This window comes from Ursus arctos, unplaced genomic scaffold, assembly GCF_023065955.2.
Source record: "Ursus arctos isolate Adak ecotype North America unplaced genomic scaffold, UrsArc2.0 scaffold_22, whole genome shotgun sequence".
Lineage (NCBI taxonomy): Eukaryota > Metazoa > Chordata > Mammalia > Carnivora > Ursidae > Ursus > Ursus arctos.
Window position 1 is genome coordinate 53,880,653 of NW_026622897.1, and position 20,618 is coordinate 53,901,270.

The 20,618-nt window shown below is 37.8% G+C and overlaps 1 protein-coding gene across 4 annotated transcripts in view; it reads left to right on the forward strand.

Annotated features, from left to right (window-relative positions):
- C2CD3 (C2 domain containing 3 centriole elongation regulator) overlaps positions 1-20,618 on the forward strand; it is a 132,205-nt gene that overhangs the window by 14,267 nt on the left and 97,320 nt on the right. For all 4 annotated transcript variants that reach the window (XM_057316704.1, XM_026518082.4, XM_026518083.4 and 1 more), the window contains 5 exons: positions 6,746-6,969; positions 7,784-8,031; positions 15,755-15,887; positions 16,349-16,477; positions 18,464-18,611. In XM_057316704.1, the coding sequence (XP_057172687.1) occupies positions 6,746-6,969; positions 7,784-8,031; positions 15,755-15,887; positions 16,349-16,477; positions 18,464-18,611 (882 nt within the window). The remainder of the gene's footprint in view (positions 1-6,745; positions 6,970-7,783; positions 8,032-15,754; positions 15,888-16,348; positions 16,478-18,463; positions 18,612-20,618) is intronic.

Sequence of the window (20,618 nt, forward strand, 5' to 3'; positions counted from 1 at the left end):
ATGTTGGTCTTTAGCTCTACAGTTTTAGAAATGTATTTCATGCCATCACTTTGATGTCTGGAAATCCTATTTCAAGCATTAAAAATACAGAAAAAGTAGGATAGATGGTTCTTTGCCAAATAAATTTTCCAAAGATACAGTCATAAAAGAATGAATAAATCGAATATCATAGTATATGATTCCTTGTGAATGCACTCGCAGATAAGTAATTGAATAGTTTATATAGTCTATAGTGTCCATTAAAATAGTCCATGTATTTGATCAGTACTTGCTGGTGATCTGAGGTTGGGATTTCTCCTTCAAAAACATAAACCAGGGGCGCCTGGGTAGCACAGTCGTTAAGCGTCTGCCTTCGGCTCAGGGCCTGATCCCGGCGTTCCGGGATCGAGTCCCACATCGGACTCCTCCGCTGGAAGCCTGCTTCTTCCTCTCCCACTTCCCTGCTGTGTTCCCTCTCTCGCTGGCTGTCTCTCTGTCACATAAATAAAAATAAAATCTTTAAAAAAAAAACCAAACATAAACCAGGTGACTTCTTTTAACTCAAGCAAAAACATTTAACACCACACACAGCTTCATACCCCCTAGTATTCATGTAGTAATAACAGGTTACAGTACTGCTTATCCAGTTTATCAAGCAAAACATCGACCACAGGAGTTTAATTAATTTATATGTTAATTATACGTGTGTGTTACTTGATTTTTAGCTTTTTAGGTGAAGTAAACAAGACAGTATGTTTGCGGTTCTTTGGCAAAATGTTGCCACTTTGAATTTAAATTTTGAAACAAGTCTGTTGTCAACAAAAAGACATCATCCGTTATCAGTCTTTAATAAACTTTTTAAGACATTTCTCAGTTTGGAGAAATACCATTTCCTGGGATGCCTGGGTGGCTCAGTTTGTTAGGCATCTGTCTGCTGTTCACTCAGGTCATGACCCCGGGGTCCTGGGATCAAGTCCTACATTGGGCTCCTAGCTCAGCAGAGAGCCTGCTTCTCCCTCTGCCTGCTTTCCCTCTGCCTGTCACTCCCCCTGCTTGTGCTCACTCTCTGTCTCTCTCTGACAAATATATAAATAAAATCTTTAAAAAAAAGAAAAAAAGAAATACCATTTCCTTGATTTGTTTGCCATAGCATCTCCTCCGAAAGTTTTTCACTCACATAAAAATTCTCACTGATACTCTAAATAAACACAGCTGTCAGGAAGTTGTTTTTATCTGTGTTCTCCTCAGCTACAAAGAAAAATACCACAAATTATTTAACATTTTTACTCAGCTCACCTTGTGAGTTTGTAGCCATACCACTAACATTGGGAACAACTATACTTTTAATTAGACCTACATATGCAAATGTTATTCACAAATTCTGCTGCATTCTTTAATAAATGTTACCGTCTATAGGAGACTTTGATACCTTAAAGTTTTGTTTATCTTAAATACATTATTTTATGTCATAGGAGTACCACTTATTTTATTTGCATTTAAAAAACAAACCCTATTTAAAATCAGTACCTTTCTGTTTATTCCATTTCTATCATGCATCTTTTCTATATAGTAATTATAATCCTATTGTAGTTTGTTTCATAATGCTATCTTTGACAGTCACATTTTCCCTCCCAACAGTCACATTTTCTTTGCCTTATTTCATCAGTAGGGTTATGCTCTTCTACAAAGAAATATGCCTTCTGGCATTCCTTTTGAAAATCATGGATCTCTAGTTCTCTCTTTCTTGGACACAAGAAATATTTCACTTTCCTCTTGATTGTACTGTAAGAGAGACCACAGCCCACAGAACTCAAAGGCAGGGAATAGTATAAACTCTGTACACATAAATTTGACAATTTAGATGAAATCAGTCGATTCTTTGAAAACCACAAATTACCAAAAATCACTCAATAAAATATATAACCCGAATAGACCTGTAATTATTAAAGAAATTGCTTTTGTAGTTTAAGTCCTTCCAAAAAAGAAATCTAAGCCAAGATAATTTCACTGGTGAATTCTTCCAAACATTTAGAAAAAGAAATTTCACAATCTTTCACAATTTTCACAGTCTTTTCCAGAAAACAGAAGAGGAGAAAATACTTTTCAACTTATTTTATGAGGCTTGTACCACCTTGATAGCAAAATAGAGGACAGTGTAAGATCTAGACCTAAAAATAAACCTAAAAATCCTCAAAAAAATATTAGCAAGTTGGGCCCAGCAGTATATAAAAAGAGTAATGAGACTATGTCCAAGTGGGGTCTATCCCAGGAATGCAAGGCTGTCTTGGTCTTTGAAAATCAACCAATGTGACAAGCCATGTTAACAATAGAATACTACCAAGTCAGTAAAAAGGTATGAACTGCTGATACATGCACTACATTGATGAATCTGAGGGCATTATTCTGAGTGAAAGAAGCCCATCTCAAAAGGTTACATACTGGGGCGCCTGGTGGCTCAATCATTAAGCGTCTGCCTTCAGCCCAGGGCGTGATCCCTGGGTCCTGGGATCGAGCCCTGCATTGGGCTCCCTGCTCCGCTGGGAGCCTGCTTCTTCCTCTCCCACTCCCCCAGCTTGTGTTCCCTCTCTCACTGCTGTCTCTTTCTCTGTCAAATAAATAAAAATCTTAAAAAAAAAGGTTACATACTTTATATTTCCATTTATATGACATTTTCAAAACTCCAGAACTATAGTGGTTGAGAATAGATCAGCTGTTGCTAGGGATTAGAGGTGAAGAGAGAGTGTGACTACAGAGGGGTAGTTCCAGGGAGTTTTTTGGGGTAATGGAAGTGTTCTCTATCTTGGTTATGGTGGTGGTTACATGCATCTATTCAGAGGTTAAAATTTATAGAAGTGTATAAACACAAAAATGTCCATTTTATTGTAAGAAAGTAAAATTTTTAAAAGCCCTAGCAGACCAAGTGGGATGATAAACCACAGTTATCACTCTGCCTCATTGGGACTTGGCTGGGGACTTTTCAGATTGGAACGTGTGCCCAGACTAAAGCCACTAATCTACTTCAGCTAATTTTTGCCACATTGGAATGGAAGCCCAGCATTGTTGGGCCTTCTGATTTTTCAAGAGAACCAGAATTCCAAAATTTTACATAAAATTTGGTATATTAAAGCATTGTTAAATAATTTTTAAATTTTGTAAAATGGTGTGTTGACCAGCATAAGTCTGAAAAATAGGCATACTAATATGCTATCATTGATACTGATAGATGTTGTAGTAGGTAATTATAGGCAGCTGAGTGCTAAAGAGAGCCTTGAGTCATTGAGAGAAGAATGATGAATATCCCTAGGGTTGCTCTATTATCGATGTGAGAATCTTATGGTAAATTTATGGTATTTGTGGATGGCATGGGCTTCTGAAAAGATGTGATGTCTTTAGGTGATAGAATAATGTTCTTTAAGTGATAGAATAATGGTCTGGAGAAGGCACCAGAAAGAAATAAGTCAACTTCCTTTATCCTGGCTGGTAAAAGAAGTAGTTTACATTGGAGAAGACTTTGGAGAAATTGGGACATTTTAAAAAAGAGATGTTCAGTTGAAGTGGTAAGGTAGTTTGTGTAAATAGAAATCCTACAGGGCTCCATGAAGGCGTTGGCAGAGGAGTGAGCACAAGGATGAACATGATTGGAGAGGAGCATGACTGAGGTGGACAAGAATGATGATTTGGGAGATGAATATAGGAGTATATTGGATACACTGTGTGGAAGCGGGGGTGACAAGTGGCAATCCCTTGGACTTGTAGGAATTGCTGGAACAATATTTATTTTATATCTCTAAAACTTGGCTCATGTTCTTCCCTCTGCCCGGAATGTTTTACCTCAGTCTCCCTCAGCCTTACCTGTATCATTCATATTTAAGATTCTGAATCCAGAGGTTTATTTTTCACTTCTGGAAACCATCCCTGGCACTCCTTCCTCACCTCTTCCTCAAGTTCAGACCACCCTTTCTCTTACCACCCAGTATACATCCCTACCTCAGAGCTCACCATTTTATATTAAAATTATTCCTTTTAAGTTCTTCTGTGAGGTACTGTGGTCCTCTGGATCAGGTTCCATGTTTTATTCATCTCTTTGCCTCAGACAGGTAGCACAGAGCCTGGCACTGAGCTAGTATCAACAAATATTTGCTAATTGAGCAGAGGAGTTAGGCAGGCACATGTTTTGATTATAAGATTGGTGTGGCAGGTACCTGGACCTTCTTCTTTCTTTAAGGGCCACTGGTAGTATAGCCCTATGAGCTGTTCTGTGGTTGGTTCAGATCTGCTTAGAGAAAAAGCAAAACTCAGTAGCCTGACAGCAGATCATTGTTAAGGCCACGGACATACGCCTTTATTCTCAGTGTCGTCTTTGTTTCTAAAATATAGAGGCAGTCTTTTGGGAATTGATGAACGGTAAGGGAATACTTTCTGGCATTTACATTGGGCAGCCAGGACTTTGTGTAATGCCATTATAGCGATCACAGCACAGAGTATTTATCCGACTGCATTCCTGTCATTGGTCTTTGCAGAAAATCTTGGTGGTGAATAAATTTAAAGGACTTTATGTTACCTGTTCAAGAACAAAATTCTCATCAAGACCCAAGTGTAGTTTATTGAGTCTGTACCTTGGCAGTTTCTCTGCACAAATTATTCCATTGACCTTTCCAGAGACATCTTAAAATATCTAACTGCAACCTTTCCTCTTTGTGTTAGGCCCTTCATCATTATTTGACTCTTGGGCTGCTGGAACAATTCCTTCTGCTTTCTCTGTCATTGTAATTGAACTTTCAGCACCATTATTCTTTTCTTTTGTGGTATATTCTTCGATTTCTTTCCTAAAGTTTTGCCTTAGACTATTTTTCTAGGCTTCGTTCTTCCATTAGGCTTTTTAGAGGACTGGAGAGCCATTTAATAGAGAACCTAAACTCACAGGAATGAGATGATAAAAGAAACTTCCAGTGATTACTTTTCATATTAATGTTTCTCCTTCTTTGCCCTGCCTCATCTCCAGCATAGAACTAGGGTCTTATTTTTCTTAAATAACCAACAATAAGGATGTAGAAGGTGTTGTTATTCTTTTATTCATCAGACATAATAGGCATTATTTTTTTTTTAATGATTTTTTATTATATTATGTTAGTCACCATACAGTACATCCCCGGTTTCCGATGTAAGGCTCGATGATTCATTAGTTGTGTATAACACCCAGTGCACCATGCAATATGTGCCCTCCTTACTACCCATCACCAGCCTATCCCATTCCCCCACCCTCCTCCCCTCTGAGGCCCTCAGTTTGTTTCTCATAGTCCATAGTCTCTCATGTTTCATTCCCCCTTCTGATTAACCCCGCTTTCTTTATCCCTTTCTTCCCCTACCGATCATCCTAGTTCTTATGTTCCATAGATGAGAGAAATCATATGATAGTTGTCTTTCTCTGCTTGACTTATTTCACTTAGCATTATCTCCTCCAGTGCCGTCCATGTTGTGGCAAATGTTGAGAACTCGTTCTTTCTGATAGCTGAGTAATATTCCATTGTATATATGGACCACAACTTCTTAATCCAGTCATCTGTAGAAGGGCATCTCGGCTCCTTCCACGATTTAGCTATTGTGGACATTGCTGCTATGAACATTGGGGTGCATATGGCCCTTCTCTTCACTACGTCTGTATCTTTGGGGTAAACACCCAGTAGTGCAATGGCTGGATCATAGGGTAGCTCAATTTTTAACTTTTTAAGGGACCTCCACACTGTTTTCCAGAGTGGCTGTACCAACTTGCATTCCCACCAACGATGTAGGAGGGACCCCCTTTTTCCACATCCTCTCCAACAATTGTTGTTTCTTGCCTTGTCTATTTTTGCCATTCTAGCTGGCGTAAGGTGGTATCTCAGTGTGGTTTTGATTTGAATTTCCTTGATGGCTAATGATTTTGAACATTTTTTCATGTGTCTGTTAGCCACATAATAGGCATTATTAAGCAAAATAGACTTGTACGCCAAGTGTGTACTATGCTAATCCATGCCTTCAAAGAATTAAAAATCTAATCAGGGTAATGCATAAGCTAAAAGTTACAAATACCTCCTGTAAGCTTTTTTTTTTTTAATCTTCAAATAGAACAGTACACTTGCCTGACGGAGTTATATCATCACATGAGCTTCTTTGTGTGAGGAGCTTACCACACCTTATGCCCTGTAGTAAAGAGTTCAATAATTGGGGGTTATATTGATGGATAGATACAGAATAAGTGGAAACATAAAGAAGGGAGTGGCCATGGCATCTCTACCTGGAAAAAGAAATTTTCACAGGGACAACTGGTGGCTCAGTCAGTTAAGCAATTAAGCATCTGTCTTCAGCTTGGGTCATAATCCCAGGGTCCTGGGATCGAGCCCCGCATCTGGCTCCCTAGTTCAGTGGGGAGTCTGCTTCTCCTTCCCCCTCTACCCCCCCATGCTCTCTCAAATAGATAAAAATCTTTTTTAAAAAATTAAAAAGAAAACAAAAACAAAGTTTTCACAGAGAAAGCAATACTGGAAGAAATTGCATATACAAGGCATAAGGGAATGAAACATAAGGTACATTTAGAGAACCCAAAATAATTGGTGTATCTAGGAGAGAGAGATGGAGGAGGGGAGCAAAGTGAGAGATGAAGTTTCTGCAGGAATTTGAACTTGATCCTATAAGGAACAGGGACGATTGATTTATATTAAGCAGGGAGTCTTAAAATTAGTCGATACAAAAGAAAATTTCTGATATATTACGTGTATGTCTCTTTCAGGTCTCACTTGCCCTGGAGCCTCTGTCAGAAACTTATGACAGCTACAATCCTCTTCCTACCACTGATGTGAAAGAAAATGTGCTTTTATCTGACCAGGAATTCAGAGAATATACTGAACCCAGCAGTACCCAGTTTCTAGTTCCATCAAGACCCCATAGGATGCCTACCAACAAAATTGACGGAAAAGAGTTAGCAGCTAACAGTAGTAGATCAGCCACTCCAAGGTAATTACCACAGTCTGTCAGCTAACTCACACTGTGCTCATAATTTCTGTTCTTTGTGTTTGGATGAAAGACTGAAAGTAGTCATTCAATCAGCAAATAAATATTAAGTATCCACTGTGTGCCTGGTCCAGTACCAAGTACTGGGCATAGAAATTAATAAGACACAATTCTTGTCTTTGAGGACTGCTCACAATCTGGTGGGGAGGCCAATGTACAGGTAAATAAATGTAACTAAGTCATTTACAGACGCCACGAGAGATGCCCATGAACAAAAAAGAGGGAAAGGGCAGTATTTCATGAAACAGGATGGAGTAAGAGAAATAGATTTTTATTTTAAGGAACTATAGAGCATTTGCTTTGTGTCAGGCTCTGCACTGAGCTCTTTCTTTCTTTTTTTCAAGATTTATTTATTTGAGCAAGAGAGCACAGACACTTGCATGTGCACAAGTGAGGGGAGGGGCAGAGGGAGAATCTTCAAGCAGACTCCCCGCTTAGCGCAGAGCCCAACATGGGGTTCGATCTCATGACCTGAGATCATGACCTGGGCTGAAACCAAGAGTCAGACGCTTAACTCAACTCGCTGAGCCACCCAGGTACTCCAGCTGAGCTCTCTATTTCATTTTCTCACTTAGGCCACAACCATACAACAGTAGGTAAAACATCTGTTATTTATTTCATTTGGGAGATGAAAAACAGATTTACAAAGTCTAAGCTACACTGCTATAAACTATTGATACACTTTCTGTCTCTGACAAAGTGAAATGTTACCATAATGGGTAATATATTGCTAAAGTTCTCCTTTATTTTATAACAGGGGAAAGGACCACTTGTGCTTTGCAGAGAGCTCTGATACGATAAAGGACTCTTTCTTTGGACTACAACACCATCTTAATTCAGGGCAGAGTTTAGAGTCTATGACTCTGAAAGGCAAGGCCCCACGGAAGCAGATGTCCCTTCTTAACAGTTCTGAATTCCAGCCTCAAATTAGGACAGTGGCTAAGAGTCACAGTGACTCATGCATTCTTTCTTCAAACAACCCCCCTACCAAGGACCTTCTTTCAGGTATGTATGTATTTGTGAACCAAGACTAAGCTATATTTATTGGGATTACTCTGCTTGTTAGCCAGTCTTCAAAGAGAACTAAGACTTCTGTTTGAAATAAATAACCGAATAAAAGTGAGTGATCTCACTAAAGCTCAGGATTTCACCATTTACAGGCAGCTCTATTAAACCAGGAAGTTACTTCTAAATAATTATGAGGCTTATAATTGTAGGTTTAGGGAAGGAGCCATTTAAAATAAACCTGGATGGGGGGGGGAGTGTTTATCATAGAGAAATATTATCCCTTATTTTTTCCCAAATAATTCAAGGCAAATACAGTTTTTATCTCATCAGCAGATTTACTTGTACTGCTGTGCAGAGGCTAGTACTAAATCTGCTTCACATTCTGAAAATTCTTGGTCTCAGTGGGAACATTCAGTGCACAGCAACTGCTAATCTTAAGCCTGGGAATTAAACATGACTTACAGCCAAGCAGAAGTAGAAAGGAGTCAGTTTACCGGTGTAAGGGCTAGACTGAAATAAAGAAATCCAAATAGGATTATTGAAGGGTGGTATTATAAGAGCAATCGAGATACCTTACATTACATGTAATGCTCAACCATTTATCTCTGTGACATCAGGAGGATGACAGGGATTTGTCTTCATCCTCACTAGCGAATTTCTGAAGTAGAGTATCTGCAGCATTAATAGAAAAATCTTTCAAATAACTATTTGGGTACATAATTTGCATTAGTAAGGATACTTTTTTCATGAAGAAAGACATTCTGTTCATATTTTTTCAACTGAAATGTCTGTGATCCCCTGTTTTTGAAAATATACTCTGATTATATAATCTATTAATTTTATTTTTCTATTTTTTATTTTTTAAATTTTATTTAAATTCAATTAATTAACATATAGTGTAGTATTAGTTTCAGAGGCAGAGTTCAGTGATTCATCAGTTGCATATAGCATCCAGTGCTCATTACATCAAGTGCCCACCCTAATGCCCGTCACCCAGGTACGCCATCCCCCCCACCTCCCCTCCAGCAACCCTTAGTTTGTTTCGTATAGTTAAGACTCTCTTATATAGTCTGTTAATTTTAATCTTCATTGCAATCCTAGGCTACGTTAACACAAACAAATTGTTCCGTTATACTATGCTGCCTGCGCTTGTCAACTCACACCTGGAATATTTTGTGTAGGCACCAAACTTTGAGAAAAATATTTGTTCATTCATTAAGCAGTTACTTATTTAATACCTATCAAATCTGTGGCAATCTTCTAGGTGTCAGGGATACAGCAATTTAAATGAAAACAAAAACAAATTTCTGCCTTATGGATCTTATATTCTACATGGGAAGACCAGTAATAAGCTGGATGAATAAATAAGTATATAGTGTTAGATAGTGATAATGGCAGTGGGAAAAAATGAAGCAGGGCCCATAAGAGGAGGGGATGTTAGTTTTACATAGGTTGGCAAAGGAAAGCCTCATTAAGAAGGTAACATGAGAGTAAAGATCTAAAGAAGACGAGTTCCTTCTAAGGAGAGTAGCTAGGTTTATGAAGGGGCTACCAAGAGATATTTAGCTTCACAAAAGCAGCTGCCATTTATTGAGCTTTCGTTATGTGCTAGCTACTATGCCAAGTGCCTTATACACATAATCTTACAAAAACCAAGTGAGGTAGGGATTGTTATCACCATTTTATTTATTTATTTTTTCGTGCTCTATTGATTTTTATTTTATTTATTTTATTTTTTTCCCATTTTTATTTTTTTAATAATTTTTTATTATGTTATGTTAGTCTCCATACAGTACATCCTTAGTTTTTGATGTAGTGTTCCATGATTCATTATTTGCATATAACACCCAGTGCTCCATGCAATACGTGCCCTCCTTAATACCCATCACCGGCCTATCCCAATTCCCCACCCCCTCCCCTCTGAAGCCCTCGGTTTGTTTCCCAGAGTTCATAGTCTCTCGTCGTTCATTCCCCCTTCTGTTTACCCCCCTCGTCATTCTTCCCTTCCTTCTCCTACCAATCTTCCTGCTATTTCTTATGTTCCATAAATGAGTGAAACCATATGGTAATTGTCTTTCTCTGCTTGACTTATATCACTTAGCATAATCTCCTCCAGTCCCGTCCATGTTGCTGCAAATGTTGGGTAATCGTTCTTTCTGATGGCTGAGTAATATTCCATTGTATGTATGGACCACATCTTCTTAATCCAGTCGTTGATTCCACAATTTAGCTATTGCGGACAATGCTGCTATGAACATTGGGTGCATATGGCCCTTCTCTTCACTATGTCTGTATCTTTGGGATAAAAACCCAGTAGTGCAATTGCTGGATCATAGGGTAACTCTATTTTTAACTTTTTAAGGGACCTCCACAGTGTTTTCCAAAGTGGCTGTACCAACTTGCATTGCCACCAACAGTGTGAGAGGGATCCCCTTTCTCCACATCCTCTCCAACATTTGTTGTTTTTTGCTTTGTCCATTTTTGCCATTCTAACTGGCGTAAGTGGTATCTCAAGGTGGTTTTGATTTGAATTTCCCTGATGGCTAATGATTTTGAACATTTTTTCATGTGTCTGGTAGTCATTTGTATGTCTTCATTGAAAAAGTGTCTGTTCATATCTTCTGCCCATTTTTTTATTTGATTATTCGTTTCTCATGTATTGAGTTTGAGAATTTCTTTATAGATCTCGGATACCAGCCTTTTATCTGTAGTTTCATTTGCAGATATCTTCTCCCATTCTGTGGGTCGCCTCTTTGTTTTGATGACTGTTTCCTTTGGTGTGCAGAAGCTTTTTATCTTGATGAAGTCCCACAAGTTCATTTTTTCTTTTGTTTCTCTTGCCTTTGGAGATGTGTCATGAAAAAAGTTGCTGTAGCCGATGTCAGAGAGGTTACAGCCTATGTTCTCCTCTATGATTTTGATGGATTCCTGCCTCACATTGAGGTCTTTCATCCATTTGGAGTTTATCTTTGTGTATGGTGTGAGAGAGTGGTCAAGCAACCATTTTAAAATGAAAACACAGGCTCAGAATTAGGGAGCTTCTGTCCTGTGAAAGAGGGAAGCTGCTCTTCAGCTCCAGTTCATTATTGTCTTTAGACTCTAAAGTAAGGTCCTCTGCGTTATCCTACTATAAGTTCATTGTTTACCCAGGCCTGCCTTTTTTTTTTTTTCCTTAAATCAAGACTTTGCTGGCCAACTGTCGAAGCCAAACAAAATATGGCAAGTACAACCCATGGGCTGCCAGTGTGCAAGCTCCTCCTTGAGAGTTATGAGAATCAGTTGGCTTACAGATGAAACAAAACAGATTATGACTCATCTGAGTTAATAACAAGACCTGTGCAGAATGGGAAAGCTTCAAGAGGTAGTGAATTCTGTGTCACTGGAAAACACGAGCTAGCTAACCATCCTGATGGGACTTCTGCAGATTGTATTGAATCAACAAGAAGACAGATACTATCTTTTAAGGTCCCTTCCAACCACAAGATTCTGGAGGACTAAGATTAAGTGACTCATTCTAGTAAGTAGGTCTAGAGCTGAGATTATGAGAAGGATCTAACAAGTACATAAATATAAATATCTTCCTGGTCTTTATTGGACTGACATGACACCAGAAAAAGGGAGCAGAGCTGAATTGATCAACCAGCTACATTTATGAAACATGAACTACACATCCTGCTTTTGAGAGTTGGGTTTGGAATAGATAGCAAGGAGTTGGAACAGAAACCAGAAGCTGTATGTCTCCCTGTGTTTAGCAGGAGCTGTGCCCATGGCATGTGGGAAATAAACAAGGGAAGCATTTGTCCTAATGTCACCTGGGTGCCTTCTTTTGTGTTTGGGGAATGTTTATTGAGTTGAGGTGCAGGCTGAAGCCATGACAGCTCTTAAAGTGCAGGTACCAGCTTCCCCTTGAGAAGGGGAGATCTTATGTTTTCTTGTTACCATGACTCAGACTTAGAAAAGCTTTACCAAGAACGGCTGTTTCAACAACCAAACCACTTGGAGGCCAATGGATGGACCACCTGTGCTCAGACTTGTCCTACTTTTTTTCCTCAATGTTTATTTTCTTTTTAAAACCTGCTTTTGGAAAGTATCTTAAGTACTTATTACCATTTAGATGTAAATGACTGTTTAAGTCACTTTTGAAATATTACCATTCCCAGAGGAATATTTTATTTAACAAGGATTAAAAACTTGAAGCCCAATTTAATTCAACAAATATCTTTTGAGTGACTATTTTAGGTCAGCCATTGTTTTGAGTATTGGGGTTGCAGTGATAAATAAGATACAGTCTTTGACCTTAAAGATTTCATTCTAGGAAAGGAAACTGACTCTAAAGCAGATACAGTACAATTATGTCTGATATAAGCAAGTGGAAGAACATTTTACCAAATGCCTGATATATACTAGGCACTTTATAAGACACCAAGGATACAAAAATCAACAAGAACCAAACCCTAGTCTCAGAGTTTATTGGGTGAGATAGACAATTATAATACTGAGTGATAAATTCTTTGATGGAATTAAATACCCAGAGCTTTGAGAACACAAAGGAAGTATTGTGTTTAAGGAATTGAAAATAGTTGGGTATGGTTAAATCATAAAGTAGCAAGGGTATCATCTTTCCAAAAACCTTTTGGGTATCAATAGAAAAACTGTTTTTCTACATGGCCCTGAAATCAAATGAAGTTTATTATCAACACTGCTTCTTATTATCTACCTTATTCATAAAACATTTGAGTGTGCCACCTCATTTGAAGAACTTTAAACTATATTGAGTAAAGCCAGGGGCCAACTAGAAACTAAAAGAAGGTTTCCAGTCACGTAGCAATCTTTAGCCAAATTTCCAGTGCCAGCAAGACCATGTTTTCCGTACCCTTTCTCATTGAATAAACAAGATAGTTATTTTTTGGATGAATCTCAGAGATTAAAAATAAAAACAACATATGGGTGCCTGGGTGGCTCAGTTGGTTAAGGATCTGCCTTCGGCTTGTGTTGTGGTGACTGGGACCCTGGCTCCCTGCTCAGCAGGGAATCTGCTTTTCCCTCTCCCTCTGCTGCTTCCCCTGCTTGTGTTCTCTCTCAGTCAAATAAATAAATAAAATCTTAAAAAAAAAATACAATGAATTCTGAATGAATATTGTGTAGCCATTATTTACATAGAAAAAAGGTAATGTATATTGTTAAGTAAAAAACAACTTCAAAACAGTATGCATATTTTTACATAGAAAAAAGGTAATGTATATTGTTAAGTAAAAAACAACTTCAAAACAGTATGCATATTTTTACAACTTCAAAACAGTATGCATATTTTATATATACACGTATATATAAATACATGTGTATTCATAGATTTAAAAAACTATAAGGAATATATCAAAATGTTAACGATGAGTATTCCTGGGTAGTGGCATTAATGGGTATATTAGTTTCCTATTGCTACATGACAAATTACCACAAATTTAATGGGTTAAAACAGCATTCATTTGTTAGCTCACAGTTCTGTGGATCAGAAGTCCAACAAGGTATGGTTGGGATTTCTGCTTAAGGTATCAGATGTCGGCCAAGCTAAAATCTCATCTGGAAGCTCTGGGGAAAAATGGATTTCCAAGTTCATTCTTGTTGACTGAATTCAGTTCCTTGCAGTATATAGGACTGAGGTCCCATTTCCTTGATTACTATCAGCTACAAGCCACTCTTAACTTCCTAAAGGCCACCCGCATCTCTTACCATGTGGTCCCTTCCATCTTCAAGACAGTGGTGATACATTAAATCTTTCTCATCTTTCAAATCTCTGATGTCATAACCTGCAAATAGCCAGAGAAAACTCTGCTTTTAAAAGGTGTGGGCAACCAAAATGATCTACCCATCTTAAGGTTGTCTGATTTGGAACTGTAAACTACATCTGTAAAATCCCTTCATGGCAGTACATTTACATGAGTGTTTGAATCAGAGAGATGATATAAGTACACCAGAGTTGGGAATCTTAGGGGGAACTATCTTAGAACTCTGAATGGTTGATCTTTATTTTCTTTTAGTTTAGTTGTATTTTCACTAAATGTAATGGTATTTCGGGTTTTGGGGGTTTTTTTGTTTGTTTTTACTTTGTAAGCTATATTTTGAACTCTCTGTACTAACAAATGTTAAGTGCTTATGGATCTTCTTGGCTTCATTTTTTTTTCTTGGCCTGACCACTATATCATCATCATCTCCTCCTCCTCCTCCTTCTCCTCCTTCTTTCTTGAGAGAGCGTGTGCATGTGCATATGTGTGCAGGGCTGAGGGGTGGGGGAGCAGAGAGAGCACCCAAAGAAGGCTCCATACCCAACACAGAGCCCAAGGTGGGGCTCCATCCCACAGCCCTGAGATCATGATCTGAGCCCAAACCAAGAGCCAGACACCCAACCGACTGAGCCACCCAGGTGCCTCTATATCTCCTTTCTTTTCAGAAGCTATAAAACTCTAGACTAAGAGATGGGCGCTTTTTGTCTAGTCTCAATTACCTCCAAAGCAACTCTGGAACCTCAAGAAAAAAATATTTCCCACTGTTCCTTGGAATAATGCCACTGGCCCTAAGCTTTTAAAAAGATGTCTAACTTGGGCTCCCTGCTCATTGGGGAGACTGCTTCTCCCTCCATCTGCAGCTTCCTCTGCTTGTGCTCTCTCTCTCTCTCAAATAAATAAATAAAATCTTTAAAAAAAAAAGATGTCTAAGAACTAAAGCGGGGTCATATAAAGTATAGTAATTAAAATCGTAGGTTGTGGGGCGCCTAGCTGGCACTGTTGGTGGAGCATGAAACTGTTGATCTCAGAGTTGTGAGTTCAAGCCCCACATTGGGTGTGGAGATTACTTAAAAAACTAAAATCTTTAAAAAAATAAAGTAAAATTATAGGCTGTGAGGCAATATATACATTCTGCTTATACAGTGTGTACAACTTGGGCAAATCACTTATCCTCTGTGCCTCAATTTTCTACATCTGGAAGATGAAGGAAATAGTAGTATCCATCTCAGAGAATTGTTAGGAGGATTAAATGACCGAACATACGTAATATACATAGAGTAGTCCCCAGCATGTGTTTAAGAATTCAATTATTATTGCTGTTATTATTGTTATTTTTACTTAGGGATGGGGTAAATTTTACTTATCAGAAAGTCTGAAGACTTCATCCTGACTTTTCTGTTAACCTGCTGTATGATCTTAGACAAGTCATGGAAATTTTTTGGCGTTCTTCATAAAAGTATAGATTTGGAATAGATTATCACTATAGCTTCTAAGTTTAGCTGGCATAGTTGTTAGTGTTTTTTGGATAATAGGAACATTAACTATTACAAATAATAAGAGAATTCAGTATGGTATCTGGATACAAAAATAATACGTAGACTTTATTAACTTTATTACATACAAAAACTAGTTGTAAGAGTCCATGCATTCATGTAATGACTCCCATTGTATAACAACTCTGGAGAGACTGACCTCCCTCCAGAATAGATTTCATTCACTGCTGAAATGCCAGCATTTAAAACAGTCCTATCATAGAAGCTCAGTAAACATTTATTGTAAAATGAGTGTTCTCAAGAAATTCTCAAGCTAGTGGGAAAAGCAGACAGGTAAGCTATTATAATGTATTGTCTTAAATCCTATCCTAGAAGGAAAGGTGCTGAATATTGTAAGTATTGCTGTTGGATTTTAGATTTTCCATGTTCTGCTTTTGCCTTCTTCAGCTCTGTTAGAACAAGGCAATAAGCTGCGTAATGCCATGGTGATTTCTACAATGAAATCAAGCCCAGATACTAGCATGTTGTTGGATGAAGCTCATCCTTCCATGAAGGAAGATTTTCTTAAAGCTCCAACACAGTAAGTTACAGGATAAACATGATTCCTAACAGTTCATTTCTTAATTGTTGCTAATGTATATTTTTTTTGTTAAGTTACGGACTTATTCAGCAAATAATTCTTAATGTGGTGGAAAGGAAGCCTAAACTAGGAGTTTAGATACTCAAAATCTAAACCTAGTACTGGTACGTACTAAATCTGTAAATGGCTGTATTCTTTACTCCCTGTGAACTGGCATGCTTATATGTATAATGGGGATATTCTCTCCTCCCTCTCTTACAGAAATGAAATTAGAGTCTAAGGTAGAAACAGGCTTTGTAAATTGTGAAGTTTTATATATATTTAAGGTAGTTAAGTCTGAAGGATGTTAAATGTTCCATGTTGAACCATCTCCATGTACTATCTAGCTCTTAGTTCAGTTAATTCTGATTTAGATTTTTCCTATATGTTAGCCACTCAGAAAGTACTTTTCCACACCACAGAATCAAAGCCTTGTCTAGGAACCAGTTTAAAGACCACATAGAAGATCACCTCCTCCCTCCGACTGAGAATACATTTTGGAAACATGACACAAAAGATGATACCAGAGCTATACAGCTGCTGTTGGGCAGGTAAGGACTTTTAACTATCTTTCTTCCTTTTAAATTCTCCCTTCAATTCATTGTGTATATTGTTAACAGATTTATCTTCTGAAAGCAATACTTACTTCCATGGAGTAGCCAGGTCATTCCCTTGGTTACTCATTGCATACTAAATAAAAATCACTACTTATTACCTACTAAGTAAAAATCTAGTCTTTAGCCTTTTATTCTTAACTTCACTTACAGAATGGTCTCCAGCTCACCTTTCCATTCTTATCTCCTAGCTCTATTCTCAACACCATTATTAGGGTATAATTTTAAAAATTCAGATTTTAGGGGCTCCTGGGTGGCTTAGTCGATTAAGTGTCCAACTCTTGGTTTCGGCTCAGGTCATGATCTCAGGGTTGTGAGGTCAAGCCCCGTGTCAGGCTCTACCTCAGCAGGGAGTCTGTTTGAGATTCTTTCTCTCCCTCTCCCTTTTCTCCCCTCCCCACTCTCTCTCTCTCAAATAAATTAATTTTTTAAAAACCTCAGATTTTAAACAGACACAAGTTAATTCAGGATCTTATTATGTCTCTTATGTAATCTATGTTGCCTATGTAATTAGGCAGGGAAGAAAATTAAAGGGATCCCAATTGGAAAGGAAGAAGCACAACTATATTCACAGATGACACGATCTGGTATGTAGAAAATCCTAAAGAATCCACTAAAAAAATATTAGAACTGATAAATTCTGGAAGATTGCAGGATATAAGATCAATACACAAAAATCAATTGTATTTCTATATACTGGCAATGAACAATCCAAAAATGAAATTAAGAAACAATTCCATTTATAATAGCAGTAATAAGAATAAAATACTTATGAATAAATTTAACAAAAGAAGTGTAAAATATAAACTCTGAAACTGCAAAACGTTACTAAAAGAAATTTTTAAAGAACTAAGTAATTAGAAAAATCCCATGTTCATGATTCAGCGCAATCCCTATCAGTATTGCAGCTGACTTCTTTGTAGAAATTAATAAACTGATTCTAAAATTCCTGTGAAATTGCAAAGGACCCAGAATAGCCAAAACAGTCTTGAAAAAGAGAAAAGTAGGGGGATTCACACTTCCCTATTTTATTTTTAAAGATTTAGTTATTTATTGGGGGTTGGGCAGAGGAAGAGACAGTCTTAAGCAGACTCTGCACTAAGTGGGGAGCCAGACACAGGGCTCAGTCTCACTACCCTGAGATCACAGCCTGAGCCAAAACCAAGAGTTGGCATGAAAGGGAAGTTGAAAGAATTAATAACCAAAATGCTTAGCATGGTGCCTAGTACATATAATAAATATTGCTTTTATTATTAATAACATGTTCATTAAGAATCCAGTAAATTCATTTACAGATATCCATTCAGTTATTTTAGGAGAAACAAAAAATGAAGGAAGTATACATGTACTTGTATGCTTATATTCCTTATTAATTTATAAACTTTTTGTAAGTAGGGTTTCTGTTTTACTTATTTCACATATCACACATGAAATTAGTCTTGTCATAATTCAGCCTAAGTACACATATTTTTGCTTAATGGAAGAAGGCATATTTATGAATTCTTCACAGAAACAGCATGAGCATTAAACTCATTGAATTATAGTTCATTCTTAACCTTCTTTTCCTCCCTGCTAGACCATAAGCAGTGCAAGAGTAGAGCAAGTTAGTTTAACCATCTCGGTATCATTCAAGACCTAACACCATGCCTGGCACATAATAGGTGCCCAGAAAAGAAAAATGTTTGTTACATAAATGAGATCATAATCAGTGTCAGTAGTGTATTTTTGAATACTAACTGTTGGCATCCCAGAGGAGGGAGAATATTTTAGGAAAATATTGATCAGGTAGTCTTCTAATGTGAGTCTTCTGCTTAACATTATCTTCTTTCATGTTTAGAACTCTAAAAAGTTTTCAGTTAGAAAAATACAGCTCAACTGAAACTTCTTTTAATGTCCTTCTGCTTTGTTTTTTTACCTCTGCAGTGCTGAATTATCCCAAGGTCAGTACTGGAATGGGCTAGGCTCCCCTCCAGATTCCCCATCTCCTAGGAGTGATGTGTATTGCAGCAGTGAGCTGAATGATCCTCAGTATGACCAGAGTCTCCTGGAGAGCTTATTTTACACGGCACCTGTAAGTCACTGAATCTGCAGCTTTGAAAATTAAAGAACGAGACTATTAATGTTATTAGGTGCAGGCATGTTACCACTTGCCAGACAGAAAGCTATCCATTTTACCTGTGTCATTTTACAGATGAGGAGACAGGCCTAGTAAGGTTAAGAATTTTAGGGGTGCCTGGCTGGCTCAGTTGGTAGAGCATGCGACTCTTGATCTCAAGGTTGTGAGTTCTAGCCTCACATTGACTATATATAGAGCTTACTAAAAAATAATAAAAATAATAATTAATAATAATAATGTTTAGAGATAGAGAGAGGATATGAAACGGGAATAGAAAGAATGACCTGTCTAGAGAAACAACTTGTGTACTGCAGGGGATTTAATTTGAACTGATGAGGATTTATGTGGGCAAGTTATCATCAATAAGGCAGGCTAGCATATTGCGGCCAGTCTGTGAAAGCCTTTGAATGTCAGGTGAGAAGAAATGACATGATCATAATGGTGGTGAAGGAACGTTAATCCAGCAATGAGGTAGGCAGCTAACTTAGGGGAGAATACCTGGAAGCAGATTGGAAGCCATTAGGTTATTAGAGGTGTGTATGAGAGCGGCAGCAATGGGATTGGAAAGAAAGATGAATTTAAAAGATATTATGAATTATTAGGATTTCATGACTTCCTATTTTAAAAATCATCACTGATACTGCGTTACTTGTGGGATACAAAGAAGAGAGAATTTACATTGATTACACATTTTTGACGTGCCAGGGAATTTACATGTTATCTGTTATTTTTGAGTATTGTGCCAAATGTTTTAAATTCATTATTTTATTTAATTCTTTTTCTAGCCCTATAAGATAGTGTTATCTTCTACATATCACGATATAAACTCTTAGAAGCGTTAATTACTTGTAATTAACGACATCATCTCATAAGCCTTAAGTATGGCATTAGAATCTGATCTTGGCTTACCTCCCTAACCTCATCTCCCACATTTGCCCTTTACCCTCCAGTCATACTGATTGTTTCGTCACTCCCCAAACATTCTAGCTCTTTTTTTATCTCTGTATTTTTTGCTCATACTGATTCTCCTTTGAATGTTGAAATGCTTTTGTATATCTGGTAAACTCTTTATTCTTCAAAAATCAACTGATTACCTCTATATAGAAACCATCCTAGACTTCCCCCAGCAGAATTTATTGCCTGGATGCCCACAGGATCCTGGGACATTCAGGCATGTTGTACGATACAGTTCCTCGAGAACGAGAACATGTCTGCATTATCTTTGTATTACCAGTACAACAAAGCCTGATGAATATTGAGACTGAGGAGTACTTAGGGGATAAAGGAATGAGTTTATGAATGGCACTAAGTAATCCCGTATGCTATTTGAACAAAATAATTTTAGAAAAGATTTGTTGATGCGGAGTGAAGCAATAGACCATGATGCAATGGAAAGATCAAAGAGTTAGAATGTACATGTCTTTCCCCAGGGTTTGATGTTCTTAATGTTGAATGACATCTGCAGCTTAGAAATTCAGCATTATTAGCCTGTGGTTTTGGTCCCTAAAATTCTTAGCTTTTGAATAATAGTTCATATTTACTCTAATTTCCTGCAGGCTGTGGACCCATTTAGATTTTGAATGCCTTGTCTTTAGCCATTTTTAAAAGTTGCCACTTAATAAAGAAAAACCTAAGAGCAAAAAGCTTTGTAATTTCACCTTGAAAAAGTTGTACTTCTTTCTTGAAGGACATTCTGATCATGCTTATTTAACTACTAATTTGTTACCGTTGTCATAGGTCAATACAGTATACACCGTGAGATTCTGAAAAAAGGAAGGTGGAGGTGATAAACTTAAAATGACATTGGATTAGGGGTGCCTGGGTGGCTCAGTCGGTCAAGTGTCTGCCTTTGGCTCAGGTCATGATCCCAGGGTCCTGGGGATGGAGCCCCACATCCAGTTCCCTTCTCAGGGAGGGAGCCTGCTTCTCCCTCTCCCTCTGCCTACTGCTCCCCCTGCTTGT